General features: G+C 45.5%; 2 protein-coding genes and 1 long non-coding RNA gene across 3 annotated transcripts; 2 read left to right on the forward strand and 1 right to left on the reverse strand.

Moving 5' to 3' along the window:
• Positions 1-889: 889 nt before the first annotated feature.
• On the forward strand, positions 890-6811 carry LOC147062655 (sodium- and chloride-dependent creatine transporter 1-like). Its single transcript, XM_085906251.1, has 14 exons — positions 890-1444; positions 1900-2178; positions 2430-2561; positions 2641-2929; positions 3018-3150; positions 3250-3384; positions 3447-3550; positions 3649-3773; positions 3855-3967; positions 4299-4439; positions 4915-5017; positions 5074-5174; positions 5251-5421; positions 5560-6811. Exons 2-14 carry the CDS (start codon positions 1917-1919, stop codon positions 5674-5676), a joined length of 1926 nt encoding a protein of 641 aa, XP_085762377.1. The 5' UTR covers positions 890-1444; positions 1900-1916; the 3' UTR covers positions 5677-6811.
• LOC147062656 (uncharacterized) lies at positions 6268-12686 on the reverse strand. Its single transcript, XR_015065550.1, has 2 exons — positions 11462-12686; positions 6268-10384 (listed from the first exon to the last, which is right to left on the reverse strand). It is a non-coding gene; the product is annotated as an uncharacterized LOC147062656 (long non-coding RNA).
• Positions 8213-16983, forward strand: LOC147062657 (A disintegrin and metalloproteinase with thrombospondin motifs 1-like). The gene is given in 8 exon segments (XM_085906286.1): positions 8213-10424; positions 13054-13394; positions 13487-13619; positions 13706-14163; positions 15060-15246; positions 15330-15508; positions 15789-15964; positions 16164-16983. Coding segments are annotated over 8 exon segments (2892 nt in total). The 5' UTR covers positions 8213-9742; the 3' UTR covers positions 16900-16983.
• Positions 16984-18273: the final 1290 nt, after the last annotated feature.

Raw genomic sequence — 18273 nt, forward strand, 5'->3', positions numbered from 1 at the left:
ATATATATATATATATATATATATATATATATATATATATATATATATATATATATATATATATATATATATATATATATATATATATATATATATATATATATATATATATATATATATATATATATATATATATATATTTGTTTCTTGGTTCATGAATAAAATATTGACTCTGGAGAAGTTTGTCATTTCAAAGTTATAGCTCATGGGTATTTGACACACTTGTGAAAACACACACTTTCCACATCCCATATGGCAAGCCTCTCGTCTTTTTATGCCACGGCATCATTACTGCTGAAAGAAACATCTGGAAGACATTACGGGTTATTACCTGAGTTCTGCTGAGCATATTAAACTTGACCGTGGTGTTGAGGAAATTAATAATTTAATACAGAAAAGACTGCCCCCTGGTGGTCTCATTGTGGTGTTGTAAGTAACATGAGCAACCCACTTGAGCAGCCTGAAACGTTTCATGAGGATGTGGAGCATTGAATCATGATTTGTCGCATTTGGCCAAAAAGTATGACAATATCAACTAAAGAACAATTCAGAGACACTGCAAAGAGGAATATACCCGCAGCTACAGATATTTAGACCGAACAGGGATTGCATGCTGCAGCAATGTGGCTGCACTTTGTATCCTTTATCATTTATACTCAACTAATAAGAATTCGTTGAGGTATTATGTTTTAATTCGAAACAAAAAATAGTATAGCATAGTTGTTTTCATTAATGATGCACATGGAGTAAACGCACTCATTTTTTTTCAGATTTTTGTTGGCAACTGCTCACCTTTGCATATGTGAAACATTATTGTCATTGCCTTGTAGTCACGAAATCACTATTTTGTTGAAAATGGTTTGGATGAATTCAGTTAAAGCTACTTTCGTATAACCACCAGTGAATTTAAAAAAAAAAAAGTATTTTCTCAACCCACCTAATCTAACCCCTCATGACGAATATAAATCAACAGACGTGCTTCTTTATTGCATTGATTTTTTTTCCCCCCGAGCTATTCACCACAGCCCCAACGTAGCGGCGACACAAACAATGACGTTTGGAGCGTCAACAGACGTGCTTCTTTGTTGCATTGTGTTTCTTTACGAGCTCTTCACCACAGCCCCAACTTAGTGGCGACACGAACAGTATCTGTTTATATGTAGCCGGACACTTTCTCAGTTCGCGCCCCGCCGAGACTCCTTGAAATAAAACTTATCAACCGCCAGCCGAGCGTAAATATCTCCCTCACTTGTGGTTCTGCTGTAGCTCGGGGCTATCAATGAAATTCTTCAGGCTAAGCTTCAAGTGCTTCGTCGACGGCTTCTGAGTCTCCCCATCCAGCGGACGCACCTCACCTGGCCCGACACATTGGTGGCCTCCTGAGCTCTCGAGTAACATAATCAGATTGTCATCAAAAAATTGTGTTTAGAAAGCAAAGTTAAAGGTAAAGGTTTTTTTTTTTGGTTTTTTTTAAACAGTATCATTTGATTTTTACAAGTAAATGTACTGGCGAGAATATATGACAATTCAGTTAGTTAAAAGTAGTCTAACAAATAACTACTTGAGTAAAAGTAAAGGAGTATTTTAAAGTCAAAGTCTGCTTTATTGTCAATTTCTTCACGTTAAAACACACAAAGAGATCGAAATTACGTTTCCCACCATTCCACGGTGACTTGACACAAGTCCAAAACTTTCTTGAACATATGTTCTATGCACCCGACTAATCTATACACAACATTCTGATTAATAAAATGTTCTACACATTATTTCAAATATTCCTCAAAGGGCGGGCAACCATATTGCCACTTGCTGTTGACTTGGTCATGCCGATTTATGGACCAATAAAAGCGAAAATGGGATCTTTTTATAATGTCTTGAGTCCTATCTTTTCTCATCCAGGTAAAAATTGCCTCTGGATGGAAGCGGGAGACCTGTCTGAAGGAGGGTTTGGGGGATCGATTAATTCCCTTGTGCCCGTATCTGGAGTGAGCTCAGTATGCGGTGAAGGTAGAGATGCTGCTACACCCCTGAGCCAGGACAGCGGTTCCTCGGAACCAACAGTTGCAGAGAGAGAAACCTGGACCAGACAGATGGACTTCATCATGTCCTGCGTGGGTTTTGCTGTAGGCTTGGGCAACGTGTGGCGCTTTCCTTACCTTTGCTACAAGAACGGAGGAGGTACAAATTTAAGAAAAATCAATTGTGCAAAAACAAGTGCTATTAATACCCTCCACCTTGTGTTGAAGCACAAATTCTACTTGAAGAGCAATCCAAACTATGATGCTCACACCCAAATCATATATCTTATAGAGTTATGATCAAAAGGTTCAATCTGGTTTCATAGAAATCGGTTTTATCGTCACAAAACAAATTGCATTTGAAGATTTGTAGACTTTTTGTCCAATCTGCAAATGTGTTTTGTGTTACAGGTGTGTTTCTCATCCCCTACTTGCTAATGGTGTTCATCGGGGGCATCCCTGTCTTCTTCCTGGAAGTTGCTTTGGGCCAGTTCATGAAGCAGGGAGGGCTTTCCGCCTGGAACATTGTGCCTCTTTTCAAAGGTCAGTCAAGACAGGATGAGTACACGGTCGCCGTCACGTCATCCGTTCTCGTCCTGATCCCGCATCTTCTCCCGACCAGGTCTGGGCTTGGCGTCTATGGTGATTGTGTTCTTCTGCAACACCTACTACATCATGATTTTGGTGTGGGGCCTCTACTTTTTCTTCCACTCTTTCACCAACCCGCTGCCGTGGGCCACCTGCGGACACACTTGGAACACAGTCCACTGCACAGTCAACTTCAGCCACAATTGCCACAACATCAGCGTGAACTCATCTGCTGCTCAAAACGTGTCCTCGAACCAGTCACTCCTGAACAATAGCTGCGTGGAGACGGAAGGCATGCGCTCCCCAGTCATCGAGTTCTGGGAGTATGTTGTCTCTCATGATTCATTAACAGTTTCTTTGCTTTTGCAGAGTCCCTTTGAAAGAGTCACGGTCTTGTGTTCTTGCTCACAGGCATAAAGTTCTCCGTCTGTCTAGTGGGCTTCATGAGCCGGGGAGCATCAACTACGAGGTGGCGCTGTGCCTCCTTGCCACCTGGGTCATTGTTTACTTCTGCGTATGGAAAGGAGTTAAAAGCACAGGGAAGGTACAAATCATAAACCTGGGTGATGAGTTGTGCAGGATTTATTTTATGGTTATTTATACCGAACCTCTTTGTTGACCCTGAATCTTTGTCTTCCTGCAGGTCGTATATTTCACGGCTCTGTTCCCGTACGTGGTTTTGATTATTCTTTTGGGGCATGGTGCCACCCTACCTGGAGGCTTAGATGGGATTGTATACTACCTGAAACCAGATTGGTCCAAACTGGAAGAAGGACAGGTAGACTCATATTTGTATCAACATTTGTTTATATTTATAACATTGCTAGTCTTCTTTGGTAGGTGTGGATTGATGCTGTTACGCAGGTTTTCTTTTCGTATGCCATCGGACTGGGTGCCCTGACTGCTCTGGGCAGCTATAACCGCTTCTATTACAACTGTTACAAGTAAACAAACATCGTTAGCATAAAAATAATGGTTTTAGAGATCCGAGGGTCCGCCCTAACGATTTCTCATTTGAAATCCACACTTTCTCTATTCCCAGGGATGCATTTGTGCTGGCGCTCATTAACAGCGGAACCAGCTTCTTTGCAGGTTTTGTTGTTTTCACTGTGTTGGGCTTCATGGCGGCAGAGCAAGGGGTGCACATCAGTAAGGTAGCTGAGAGTGGTAAGTTATATGGAGTATACTTTTTATTGAATATATAGTTGAATATTAGTCAAGGTTGCTTTTGTCAAACTGTTTGTGTAGGACCCGGCCTGGCGTTTATTGCCTACCCAAAGGCTGTGACTTTGATGCCTCTGGCTCCATTCTGGGCAGCACTCTTTTTCTTTATGTTACTTATACTTGGCTTGGACAGTCAGGTGAGATGGAATAATTCATTTGGGGCACTTCTCATTCAAACATTGTGGAAGAGTGACAGTTGTGTTTGACCTAACTGTAAATGTGTGCTGCTAAGACAGTTACTGTGTTCATGATAAGAGTATTGCCAAAAGTCAAATGTTCAAGATTTGAAGACCCTGTATGAATTCTAACTGTATCAAAGACAAAGATTTATCAAGAGAATAAAATTCGGCAGCACAGTTTCTCCATCAATGTCATTTTCTTTTCTGGCAGAATGTTTTGTGTGTGTAGCCCATATATACGTGTCATTTTGCTCTTGCCTATTTCTCACCTCAAACTTTTTCATTTCAGTTTGTTGGGGTAGAAGGTTTCATAACCGGACTCATGGACATGCTTGGTCCCAAATCCTCCTTTGGCACGTTGCGGCGAGAGATGGTAACTGCCATTTGCTGTTGCATCTGCATCATCATTGACTTGTCCATGATCACAGAGGTACAGTTTTCCCTCAATTGCGACGACAATTACAGAACATTCATTATAAAGACCTGAGAATTAAGTTACAGATCAGAGTTAGCTTAAATAAAATGTTTTTGAAAGTCATCCTGTTTGTCAGATTTTATTATGTTTAAAAAGTCAAAATCGGTATTGTGTTAATAACGTGTGCTGCCACCTGTTCATTGCTTTGATAGCGCAGCGCGCTAAGCAGGCTGCGCTAAGCAGGCCACGCTAAAAACCTAGGATACTAGGTATCAATTAGCTGCCACTTAGCTTCTAGCTAGCGGTTCATTGTTAGCGTCTGGGAATTGCAAAACCCCATATTGCCTTAAGAGGGATATAACGGAATAGAATACCCCAAATCGTCATACTAATATTTCTCTATGGGTGCAGACGTTGGAATTTCAAGTTGGTTGCCAATGATTGTATTTACTCACAAATGTTAGTGTTCACTAACTGCTGTCTCTACCAGGGAGGGATGTATGTCTTCCAGTTGTTTGACTACTACTCTGCCAGTGGGATCACTCTGCTGTGGCAAGCTTTCTGGGAGTGTGTGGTGATTGCGTGGGTCTATGGTAAGACACGTTCACAGTCTCTTATTGTAGCCCTGTATCTTAAGACCTCTTGTCAGGCGCAGACCGTTTCATGGACGACGTGGCTCGGATGATCGGCTATCAGCCCTTTCCCTACCTGAAGTGGTGTTGGTCTTACATTACGCCCCTTGTCTGCATGGTAAGTACCAGGTAATTTATATGTTTTCACATTTTTATGTCTGCTGGTAGCAACATTAATTGAAATGAGCTTCTAGGGAGTGTTCCTGTTCCATGTGGTCAACTACAAGCCCCTAACCTACAACACGTTGTACGTATACCCGTGGTGGGGTGAATTGTTTGGCTGGTCATTGGCCCTTTCCTCCATGCTTTGTATCCCACTCACTGCTGTGTACAAACTGCTGCGTGCCAATGGATCATTTCGGGAGGTCAGTTTGTCTGCTTGTCTGTTTGTATTTTACATACCTCAAACGTTTGGAAATGCCTTGTATCTTTTAGTCTTTTCCGATTATTCCTTTTGAGTACTCATTTGAGAGCCGCCACTCATTATCCATTTGTGTTCGCAGCGATGGAAACGCCTCATAACCCCACGATGGGGCAGACATCACCTGGAGTATCTTACCGCGGAGAACGAAGGCATGCGGTTGCGGAAAGGATCCAATGTTCATATCTCAGAAATGTGATGCGATGAAGTAGAAACGAGAGGTGGGCAATCAACCAAATTCTCCCGCTCCGTCCATTTATTGCCCTGGGCACCCTTCCGCCCTTGTCCGTCCATCTTTATTCATGATGTAATCGTCCCTCCGTCCCTGTCCCCCTCCCATCATTTGAAGGGCTTCTATCACTGGTCCATCCCTCCATCCATCATTGGTCCAGTCCGAGAAAAAAAAAAGTCATAGTAAAATTAGCAGCATCCCGAGCAGACGTTTAAGGCAAATATGTATTTTTTTTTGTTAAAACTATTATTTTAAGAAAATATTTGGATGTCATGTTATACGGATCAACACAAACTGTTTTTGTAAATTAACTGCAAACAGACATGTGACCTTGATGATGGGGTGGACAAAAATGACATTTTGAGCGAATGTAAATCTTGTACATGGTGCATTTTGTGAACTGTTTAAGGAATACATTTTGAATTTCTGAAAGGTGTTTATGTGAGTTGAAATTTTAACTATGACAGAGTGGACACATTAAGATGGACAACACCCATCCTCCATTGAAAAAAGGACAAATCCGTAACTCTGCATTTGGCCGCGTCCTCCTCCAGCACCTTTCTTTTTTTTTATCCCTCTGCACCGCCTTTCCTCTTTTTACCACGTTCGAAGTCCATTATCCTCACTTGCTCCGCTCGCTAGCTACAGCAGCCGGCACTTGACATAGTAACACACCCCTTTCTCCACACGCGCAGGCCAGCAGGCCAATCCGCTTCGGGAATACTCCCGGTTCTCCCGATGGTCAGTCCGGGCGTGCCCGCCAGTCTCCACCTCTATTTCGCTACGGGTAAACGCACATCCTCAGGTCTCAGGTCATAACCAATCAAGGAATTCAGGAAAACTGGTGAGCCATGATTGGTTGTGGCGACCCCTGTCATTTACACTGTACAGCATGTGGCAAAATGGCCGCCCACTGAGATGGATAAAAACAGTCGGATTTTGCCAGTTTAACTCATATTCCACAAATGTAATATTTATCAGAACGTGTTTACACAAGACATGCAACATATTACTGTAAAGGAAATTTAGGGGTTTACTTCCTTTTCAAGATTGACGTTCTTGGAGGTTAAAGATGCATCGCTTATTTTGCTTCATTTTTGAAGTGTCTGTGTCTGTGTCTGTGTTTGTGCGTCTGCTGACTTGCATTGGGAGTGACATTAAAAATGCAGACAAAGACAATACACTGGGAAAATTCCATTGGTGTCCACTGCCTTTAAGCGGGGTACACACATACTAAAAAAAAATTGGACCGAATATTTCCCATCACTTTTAATCAGTCAGTGAAATCACAAATCTCACTGAAAGATTATCCTGACCAGTGAAGAAATGATTGTATGTGTGGTGTGCTGTCTTGGTTATCTCAAGTACGCCACACGACGCACGATGATTTCTTTCCTCATCGAGTAGGAACAACTCAGTATAAACCATCTTGAACAGTGAATGATTTCAATGTATGTGTTAGTAATCCAAACAATTTGCAGAGCCATATGCACATTAGTACACATTGTGTGTTTCAATGAGTGCTGAAATAACTGCTCGAACTACTTTTAGGGTTTTTAAGATTAGGGTTTCGAACTAGGCTTTCACACTGGGGTTAGGGTTTCCGACTAGGGTTTCCAACCAGTCTTGGGATGGCTAATTAGGGTTTCAAACTAGGGTTAGGGTTTCCGACTAGGGTTTTAAAGCGCGGTTAGGGTTCCGAACTAGGTTTTAAAACTAGGGTTAGGGTTTCCAACCAGGGTTTCAAGCTACTTTTAGGGTTTCCAAGATTAGGGTTTCCGACTGGGCTTTCAGGCTAGGGTTAGGGTTTCCGACTAGGGTTTCCAACCAGTCTTGGGATGGCTTATTAGGGTTTCAAACTAGGGTTAGGGTTTCCGACTAGGGTTTTAAAGCGCGGTTAGGATTTCGAACTAGGTTTTAAAACTAGGGTTAGGGTTTCCAACCAGGGTTTCAAGCTACTTTTAGGGTTTCCAAGATTAGGGTTTCCACACTGGGCTTTCAGGCTAGGGTTAGGGTTTCCGACTAGGGTTTCAAACCAGTCTTGGGATGGCTAATTAGGGTTTCAAACTAGGGTTAGGGTTTCCGACTAGGGTTTTAAAGCACGGTTAGGGTTCCGAACTAGGTTTTAAAACTAGGGTTAGGGTTTCCAACCAGGGTTTCAAGCTACTTTTAGGGTTTCCAAGATTAGGGTTTCCACACTGGGCTTTCAGGCTAGGGTTAGGGTTTCCGACTAGGGTTTCCAACCAGTCTTGGGATGGCTAATTAGGGTTTCAAACTAGGGTTAGGGTTTCCGACTAGGGTTTTAAAGCGCGGTTAGGGTTCCGAACTAGGTTTTAAAACTAGGGTTAGGGTTTCCAACCAGGGTTTCAAGCTACTTTTAGGGTTTCCAAGATTAGGGTTTCCGACTGGGCTTTCAGGCTAGGGTTAGGGTTTCCGACTAGGGTTTCCAACCAGTCTTGGGATGGCTAATTAGGGTTTCAAACTAGGGTTAGGGTTTCCGACTAGGGTTTTAAAGCGCGGTTAGGGTTCCGAACTAGGTTTTAAAACTAGGGTTAGGGTTTCCAACCAGGGTTTCAAGCTACTTTTAGGGTTTCCAAGATTAGGGTTTCCGACTGGGCTTTCAGGCTAGGGTTAGGGTTTCCGACTAGGGTTTCCAACCAGTCTTGGGATGGCTAATTAGGGTTTCAAACTAGGGTTAGTGTTTCCGACTAGGGTTTTAAAGCGCGGTTAGGGTTCCGAACTAGGTTTTAAAACTAGGGTTAGGGTTTCCAACCAGGGTTTCAAGCTACTTTTAGGGTTTCCAAGAGTAGGGTTTCCGACTGGGCTTTCAGGCTAGGGTTAGGGTTTCCGACTAGGGTTTCCAACCAGTCTTGGGATGGCTAATTAGGGTTTCAAACTAGGGTTAGGGTTTCCGACTAGGGTTTTAAAGCGCGGTTAGGATTTCAAACTAGGTTTTAAAACTAGGGTTAGGGTTTCCAACCAGGGTTTCAAACTACTTTCAGGGTTTCCAAGATTAGGGTTTGGGAACTAGGCTTTCACACTCGGGTTAGGGTTTCCGACTAGGGTTTCCAACCAGTTTTGGGATCGCTAATTAGGGTTTCAAACTAGGGTTAGGGTTTCCGACTAGGGTTTCAAAGCGCGGTTAGGGTTTCAAACTAGGTTTTAAAACTAGGGTTAGGGTTACTCGACTCGCCGACCATCCAGAAGAGGACAAGTCTGGGCGGGAGGGGTAAGAAAGAGATCAACGGACGGGGGCCAAATATATTTGAGTTCCAATGCAGAAACTACCCCGGTTTCAGAAGCATTCCACCTAAAAACAATTGGTCGCTGCCTGGCTGCGGCTAAACGCTCAGCAGTGAGTGTGAGCACGCCACTCGGAACCCTGCCGAGTGTGATATGGTTACCGTTTTATGTCCATTTGATTTTGTCTGTTCCCTAGTCGCACACTGGACATGATTGAAATGTACCTCGGAATTCTTACTGTAATGAATCTCAGTTGCTGGAAATGCAAACCATATATGGAAGGGGGGAAACTGTGTTATATTTTGGGTTAAAACAAACGAAACTAGGCGCGCCGCCGGTGGAATTTCCCTTTTTTGCCCTCAGCCCATTTTTCGTTAACAGTGATTGATGATTTTGACAACGTGAACCGTTTGGTTTGGCACATGACCCGACAGGACCCTCAAAAATGGGGGTGGGGCACCGTGCCGGGGTGTAAAATTCTGACTACCAGTCAAAAAGCAGCGAATCCATCTGGGGGTCAGCAGAACCAAAAAGAACCGCTGCATCTTAAAGGCAAAACCAGGCGCTGACATTTGCTCAGTTTGGGAGAAACAGGGAGAACGAAAGACCCGTTGGATTTACTACTGAGAGTCAGCCTTTATTTTCACTGACTCAAATAGGCTTTTTGTCAGTGTGACAGTTAACTTTAAACGGGATTTGCACTGGATTTCTTTTATTTTTTAGGTTCCCGTGCGTAGTGTGACAAGAGATTTTTGCAAGTTGAATGTATTAAGTTAGTAGGACTTTACTAATGTCATCACGCGAACGTTTCCATCGTTTCCATCTGCTTGTTGGATTCCACTTCTGTATGATGTGGATGGTCTGTGTTTCTATTGGTTTCATGGCTGGTCTGTGCACCGGCTTGACGCAAAGCCCTTGGGAAGAGAGTACCGTAGTGCCTGTCAGGCTTGACCCAAAGGTCCGGCCAGCAAGTGACACCCAACCGAAGCGAACCTACTCCCCTGAAGAAAATCAGAAGGTGTCGGAGATGAGAGTGTACAGGCTGGACGCGTTTGGTCAAATGATTATCTTGGACCTGGAGCCGGATCAGACGTTCCTGTCCCCGGGATTCGTCTTCCACATTGTGGGGACTCCCGACTCCGAGCTGAGTCAGGAACCCAAGAGCGCAGACGAGCACGGTTGTTTCTTCTCGGGCACGGTGAACGGAGAAGAGCACTCCGCTGCTGCGTTAAACCTGTGCCAGGGACTGAGTGGTGGATTTTACTTTCAAGGGCAAGAGTACTTCATCAAACTTCTCAACGCAAGTGACTTCGTGAAAGACGAGGAAAAGGATGAGGAAGTCCATCTCATCCGCCGGAGGGATCGGGCAGAGGCGGGTGAGAGCAGCTCCAAGTGTGGGGTCAAGGAGGACGAGGATCGAGTGCCATCAAATCTGGAGAAAGAACGTGAAGCCGTCAAGAAAGGCCAAACAGGTAGCGTTTGCAACACACACACGCGCGCGTATATGAAATTGTATAAAATCTCCATGAGCATTAAAATCTGTGTGTGTAACTATATTTATACAACTACGTGTGTGGGGGATGATATAATAGTTGTTCTATACAATAACCGTGTGGGTGGATGTACGCGCAAGAGCAGATATAATTGATGACCCATCAACAATTTGACAGCACCGCACACGCTGGGCCAACAGAGGCAGTGTATGGGCGGGAGGGGGTGGCACAGGTCCTTCATTCTCAAGGGGAACCATGAGGAAGGAGGGAGCAAGAGCAGGCAGGGGTTTAAGTAGAGCCAGTTGCAGCCCGGCAGCGCTCAGATGTGCTAACTCAGCTCCTGGTACAGAAATGTGTCCCCCTACAGAGGATTTTTCCCCTATAAACTATGTCAGAATTTTCCAACAGAAAAGGTCATTTTGAAGGTCTCTTTGGAACTTAATATCCATCCAGCCATCTGCTTTTCCCGGCATTTTTGATTTTTTGCTGATGCAAACGTGCAAGAACGAGGATGGAAGTTGGAGGACTGTACCCACACAAAAAAAAAAAGGGAAAAAGGAAAACCCACAAAAGCACAGAGAGAAAGCTCAAATCTCACACAGTTGGACCTCAGCCGGCGATTAAAACAAAGAACCTCTCTGCCATGATGTGCTTACTATTTGGCCACCATGCTGCCTTTTGTCATGGAGTGAATGGAGCTGGGCGACCAAAGGCAGCTTGTACCAAGGTTTATTGAGAAAGCTCAAAAGACGAGAATAACTGAACAGAAAGACAAGAAAGACAAAACCAGAAACAAGATGAGAACAGACTAGCGACTAGAAAAACAAGAGGAACAAGAACAACCTGACGGGGTGTGACAGGCAGAGAGGACTTAAATGCATGACAGGAAGGGAGAGGCAGGTGACGGCTATCACATAGATTGTGAGCAGACACAGGAGAGGAGGGGCGACGCGAACAGAAACCATGGCAACATTAAAACAAGGAAACGAACGGAGACGGATCGTGACAGTACCCACCCCTCAAGGGACGGCTCCCGAAACCCCAAAAAAGAAAAATCCAAAACTGTCCAAGCGGCGGGAGGGAATGGGGAGGTGGCCGCACGTCACATGCCGCTGAAGGCTGACTGAGGGACGGCCACCGGATCCGCATCGTCGGAACTGGGTCGGGGGGCGGCTGTGCGTCTTGCGCCGCTGAAAGCCGACTGGGTGATGGCCGCTGGATCCGCACTGCCAGAACTGGTGGTGGCCGTATCATCCGCGCCGTCGGAACTGGGCCTGGGGGCGGCCGTGCATCTTGCCTCGCCGAAGCCCAGTTCTGTGATGACCATGTTATAACTCCCGGAGTCGGTAACCGTTGGTCCAAGCGCTGGTCGCTGAATTGGTCGGATTGTTTTGTCAAGGATTGAATGGAGCTGGGCGACCAAATGCAGCTTGGACCAGGGTTTATTGAGGGAACTCAAAAGACAGACTATAGAGGCTCGACTAGGGACGAGAATAACTGAACAGAAAGACAAGAAAGACGAAATCAGAAACAAGACGAGAACAGACTAGCAACTAGAAAAACAAGAGAAACAAGAACAACCCGACGGGGTGTGACAGGCAGACAGGAATTAAATACATGCCAGGTGAGGAGAGGCAGGTGACGGCTATTACACAGATTTTGAGCAGAGGGGAGGGGCAACGCGAACAGAAACCATGTCAACATTAAAACAAGGAAACGAACGGACCGTGACAGTACCCCCCCCTCAAGGGACGGCTCCCAACGCCCCAAAAAAGAAAAATCCCAAACTGTCCAACAAGGGGCGGCAGGGAATGGGGAGGCGGCCGCACGTCACAAGCCGCCGAAGGCCGACTGGGTGATGGCCGCTGGATCCGCGCCGCCGGAACTGGTGGCGGCTGCAGTATCCGCGCCGTTGGAACTGAGTCAGGGGGCAGCCATGTATCTTGCCTCGCCGGAGCCCAGCTCTGTGGTGACCATGCCGCAACTGCGGGAGACGGTAACCATTGGTCCAAGCGCTGGTCGCTGAATTGGTCAGATTGTTCTGTCAAGGAGTGAATGGAGCTGGGCGACCAAATGCAGCTTAAACCAGGGTTTATTGAAGGAACTCAAAAGACAGACTGCAGAGGCTCGACTAGGGACGAGAATAACTGAACAGAAAGACAGAGACGAAACCAGAAACAAGATGAGAACAGACTTGCGACTAGAAAAACAAGAGAAACAAGAACCCGACAGGGTGTGAAAGGCTGACAGGATTTAAATACATACATGACAGGTAAGGAGAGGCAGGTAACGGCTATTACATAGATTGTGAGCAGACACAGGAGGGGAGGGGCGACGCGAACAGAAACCATGGCAACAATAAAACAAGGAAATGAACGGAGACGGATGGTGACACCTTTATTAACAGCAGATTGTTAAACACAAATCAATTGCAGAAAGCAAGTATGACCATTTTGATTTACTTGAGTGTTCTTCTGTCCCTGCTACTTTTCACATTTGTGCACTGAATTTGACCTCTTTGCAAAAAGTATCATTAGGAACAACTGCACATAAAATGACGACAGAAAACATTGTAATAAGTTTTCTTAACCCTCATCCCATCCCCCAGGCCACCATAGGACTAAGCGTTTTGTTGCCACTCCTCGTTATCTGGAGATTATGCTGGTGGCTGACCAGTCCATGGCCGAATTCCATGGTGCCGGGCTCAAGTCTTACCTCCTCACCATCATGGCGGTGGCATCTCGTCTGTATCGCCACCCCAGCATCCACAACTCCATCAGCCTGGCTGTGGTAAAGCTGCTGGTGGTCTACGAAGAAGAGAGAGGCCCTCTAGTGTCGCCCAATGCTGCAATGACCCTCCGCAACTTCTGCCAGTGGCAGCGGCAGTACAACCCCCCCAGCGACCGCCACCCTGAGCACTATGACACAGCTATGCTCTTCACCAGAATGGTAGGTTGGAGGAGGTTGAGAAGAATTGTGGGGAAGAAGGAAAGAAAATAGGGATAAAGAGCATGTTTTGACTCCTTGGTCTGTTTCTTCAGGACCTGTGTGGTGCCCATTCCTGTGACACTCTTGGAATAGCTGACGTCGGTACGGTGTGTGACCCAGACAGAAGCTGCTCAATTATTGAAGATGACGGACTCTACACTGCATTCACCGTGGCACATGAACTAGGTGAGTAGAAAAATGCTCAGCGCTGATGTGTGACAATGATATGTCATGAGCACGACTAAGTGTGGTTTTGTTGTACTGTCTTGTAGGCCATGTCCTCAACTTGCCTCACGATGATGCTCAGCAATGCTCTAGGGTGAACGGTCCCTACTCGGGCTCCCACATAATGAGCTCCACCCTGTCCAATATTGACCAGCGGCAGCCATGGTCCGCCTGTTCCGCACTCATCGTCACCACTTTTCTCGACAGTGGCCGCAGTCAATGTCTGCTTGATCAACCAGTCAAGCCTCAAGGGCTCCCTCAGCCCAACCCCGGGAAAGTCTACAATATAGACCATCAGTGTCGACTGACTTTCGGTGCCGGCTCCCAACATTGCCCTCACCCTGGTACTACTTGTGCGGCTCTGTGGTGCTTCGTTAGGGCATTCAACGGTTTGCTGGTTTGCCAGACCAAGAACTCCCCATGGGCCGATGGAACGCCCTGTGGGCACGACAGCTACTGCCTGGCAGGGCAGTGTCTCACAAATTCACACGTTTCCAAACATCAGGTAGAAACGTAACAATATTAGCCAATTTACACTGGCTCCCGGTCCATTTAAGATGTGACTTCATGGTTCTTCTATTAACTTATAAATCATTGCGTGGCTTAGCGCCTTCATATCTCGTCGACTCAGTTGTTCCTTATGTTCCGTCTCGTAACCTTCGTTCGCAAAACGCTAGTCTTTTAGTGACACCGAGGGCCAAGAAAATGTCTGCAGGGGCTAGAGCATTTTCTATTCGGGCTTCAGAGCTCTGGAATGCCCTACCAATGGATATTAGAACTGCTACCTCAGTAGAAACATTTAAGACACGTTTAAAGACGTATTTCTATGATATGGCCTTTGATTAGCCTGTAGTAGCCGATTCGGCTGGAGTTTGTTTTTGCTCCCTCTCCCCGACCCCACTCCCCCCACCCCTCCCCGGCTGGGGAGGTGGTTAGGTGACACCCAAGCTGACGGCAGCTATCTAGATTCTCGTGGACCAATTCAGCATGAGGGAACAGCAGCGGATTACCCTCCTAGAGGACACTGCCAGGACAATCGAAGGCATCTCCGACAGCTCTTCGCTTTGGCCTGGACATCCACTTTTTGATTTCCATATTATGTATTTTATGTGCCATCTTTGCATCCATTGCAGCCTGGTGATCCTGAAAGGGGGATCCTTCTATCTGTGGTCCCTTCTCAAGGTTTCTCATTTTTCCCCTAGTAGGGGTTTTTGAGTTTTTCCTTGCCCTTTTGGGAGCCCAAGATCAGGGGATGCTTTGAGAATAATTGTCAATTGATTGTCTATGTGAAGCCCTTTGAGACTGCTTGTGATTTAGGGCTATACAAATAAACTTGACTAACTTCTTTTATTCTCATGCCTCTGGTATAAATCAGACTGTAACCCTGTGTAACAGTTCCAGATTCCTGTCAAAAGTGGCTGGGGAGTGTGGGGTCCTTGGGGTGACTGCTCTCGGACATGCGGGGGAGGGGTGCAGTACTCCCTCCGTTCATGTGATAACCCTTTGCCAAGGAATGGAGGCAAGTACTGTGAGGGCAAGAGAATCCAGTACCGCTCTTGTAACACAGAGCTCTGCCGTAACACCAATGGTAAGTCAGCAAAAATTGTCACTTGAGTGGGAATTATTCAAAAGGTGCAAACTCGATTACTGAGAATTCTCTTTACTCTTCAGGCTTGTCATTTCGGGAGGAGCAGTGTCTGGCTCACAATGGCAGGTCATCCCTAACGTCTCTTGGTTCAGACAAGGGTGTTGAATGGGTGCCTAAATATGCCGGTGTTTCACCCAAAGACCGCTGCAAGCTTGTGTGCAGGGCCAAAGGAACAGGATACTTCTTTGTCCTCAAATCCAAGGCAAGAATTTTGAAAAATATGGGGTTTTTTTTGTTTTATTTGGAATGTTTTGACAAATCCTAATTAGCCTCGTGCTGACATGGAAGACAAATGATCAGGTTTTATCTTCCATCACCCTGAATGCCAATGTACTTTTTTTTTTGAACATGCATAAAAATAAAATCTTATTTTATAAAATACAGTTACTCGTAAAAAAAAAAAGTCAAATTAAACCATCAACAAATAAAACACGAACATCGCTAAAAATCTTAATCTCAAGATGTTTGTCTATTGTCCCCAGGTGGTGGATGGAACACCCTGCAGCCCCGATTCCACCTCAGTTTGTGTTCAAGGCCAATGTGTCAAGGCTGGATGTGATCGTGTTATTGGCTCATACCAGCGTTACGATAAATGTGGAGTATGTGGAGGGGATGGCTTCACCTGCAAAAAAGTGTCAGGCTCACTGGAGCGTGCCAGGTAATAAAATAGGCAGTTTATTTCCTGCCAGGTCAAATCAAAGATCAAATTACTGATGGAATATCTTTATATCAACTGTCTTAATATCAACTCTAAATTGTCCGTCATTGTGATTGTAAGTGTGCATGGTTGTTTGGCTAGCAGCTAGTCCAGGGTGTAGTATAATTGTGGCCTATATTAAACAATTGTCTTTTTACAGGCCTGGGTACCAAGACGTGGTGACAATCCCAGCAGGCGCTACCTATCTTAACATCAAACAGCGCGCCCGTGGTAACGGTCGTCATGACTACAGTTACTTGGCAATGCGCCGACAGGATGGTACCTACCTGTTGAATGGTGCTCATAAGCTAATGACCATGCCGACGGACATCACTCTGCGAGGGGCGCGACTGCAATACAGTGGCTCTTCTGCCAATATTGAGCGGCTCCGCAGCTTTTCCCCCCTCCCCGAGCCTCTCACGATTCAGGTGTTGTCTGTGGGACAAGCCTCAAGGCCCAGAGTGAAGTACAGCTACTTTGCCCCCAGACCCAATAACACTGCTTCTTCCAACAACGGAGGTCGTCGGCATTCCATCAACGCTATCAGAGAGTTGGGTGTGGCTGAGTGGGCTCTGATGGAATGGGGTCCCTGCTCCCAGACCTGTGGAGGTGGCATGCAGCAAAGAGAGGTGGTGTGTCTGGATCTCCAGGGCCGTCCGTCCAAGGATTGTCCAGAGCAATTGCGGCCTTTGGCCTCACGATCCTGTGCCTCTCAGCCTTGCCCCTTTTAGCTTCCCGGAGAATGGTCCGCATGCTCAAAGACCTGTGGCAGAGGTTTCCGAAAACGCCAGCTTCGCTGCATTGGCTATGATGGCCTCACACTGACCCATGACAGCTGTGACTCCAAAAACCGCCCGCGAACCCTCCTGGAGCTGTGTTATCAAGGTGCCTGCTAAGGACTGCTTTGATAATCTGACCTCCTTTTTTTGTTTTGTTCTTCACTTCCCCATGTCAGAGACTGCATCAGTACATTCTGTGTGTGGGGGTTTTGTGTGTGTGTGGGGGTGTGGGGGTATGTGTGTGTGGGGGTGTTTGTGGGTGGATTTGGGAGGGTAGTCGGTTTTGGCTGGGGTGGGTGGGTGGGTATTTGTTGGTTGGTTGGTCGGAGAACTGCTGAAAGAAACATCTGGAAGTCATTACGGGTTATTACTGCACTGTGTAGGTGTGCATGAAAAATGGACATGGCGCCAGGGTTGGTGTTCAACACATCATACATTGACAATTCACATGTGACACGTGGCTACCCAAATTTGTCCCCACTCAAATTACAAATGCCCTCTGTATAGGGGTCTATTGAATGGCTCCATAGATGCCATAGTCTCCACTTTGCTGCATCATTTATTGGTGTTCTTTTAAAAGAGTGATGAACTACAAAGCTGCTCTTTTAATATTCTAAAAATACCTCCCCCCTGGTACATGCATGTTTTGTGTTGGAGTGGTAAAAACAGCGGCAGTGTGAGCAAGTTCGCTTGCGGGAACATCATCTGCACGTTCATCATCATTTATTTCTTACCTTTCATTCTGTCTTCTCGCAAGACAATATTTGCTCTGCTATGCAGCTCATGTTTCTCACACAAACAATGATGTTGCAGTCTGGAATACTTCACGACCCCTCTTGTATTTTAAAACTAGAAGTGAAGATCATATTATGAGCAATCAGAGCCTATGACGTAGCCTTCAAGTTGGAGCTTTCTTCCTTTCTTCTCAGCGACTATGTTAAAGTGGAAAGGAAAGTAGCGTTTGCGGCGCTGCCATTTTACCACTAGAGGGCAGAAAAGGCTCATCAAACCCATTAAGTGGATGAGTATTTTAGAGGTTTATTCCACAATAATTGAAATTCATTGGACAAACGGCAAGTTCATTGTGGTGACGTCATAGCTAACATGCTTTTACTAAACCTATGAAACAAATGTTCCTTATGTCAGACATTTTCCGTATCAAGAATCAAATGAATTTATACTTAAAAAATATAAGACTTAAAAAAAATTATTGTGCATCCCTAAATTTCCTACAGGAGGACTCAATTCAGCTAATACTTTGCCTTAGCTCGAGATGCTGCAATATTATACCCCATTTTCTGCAACATTCCATTTTGTTAATATTGTAATATCCCCTCCCACTCCTTACCCGAAGTGCACCAGTAAATGATTGCATGGATCTTCCACTGGCAGCAGAAATGAAGCTCTCGTGGCCTGGTTATGTGGGCCAGAAAATAACCTTAGGTGTGTTAAGCAGGGCCCAGCGCAATAATGATTCAGCACTTAGATTAC

Source organism: Syngnathus leptorhynchus, chromosome 1 (assembly GCF_054491065.1).
Source record: "Syngnathus leptorhynchus isolate UIUO chromosome 1, UIUO_Slep, whole genome shotgun sequence".
NCBI lineage: Eukaryota > Metazoa > Chordata > Actinopteri > Syngnathiformes > Syngnathidae > Syngnathus > Syngnathus leptorhynchus.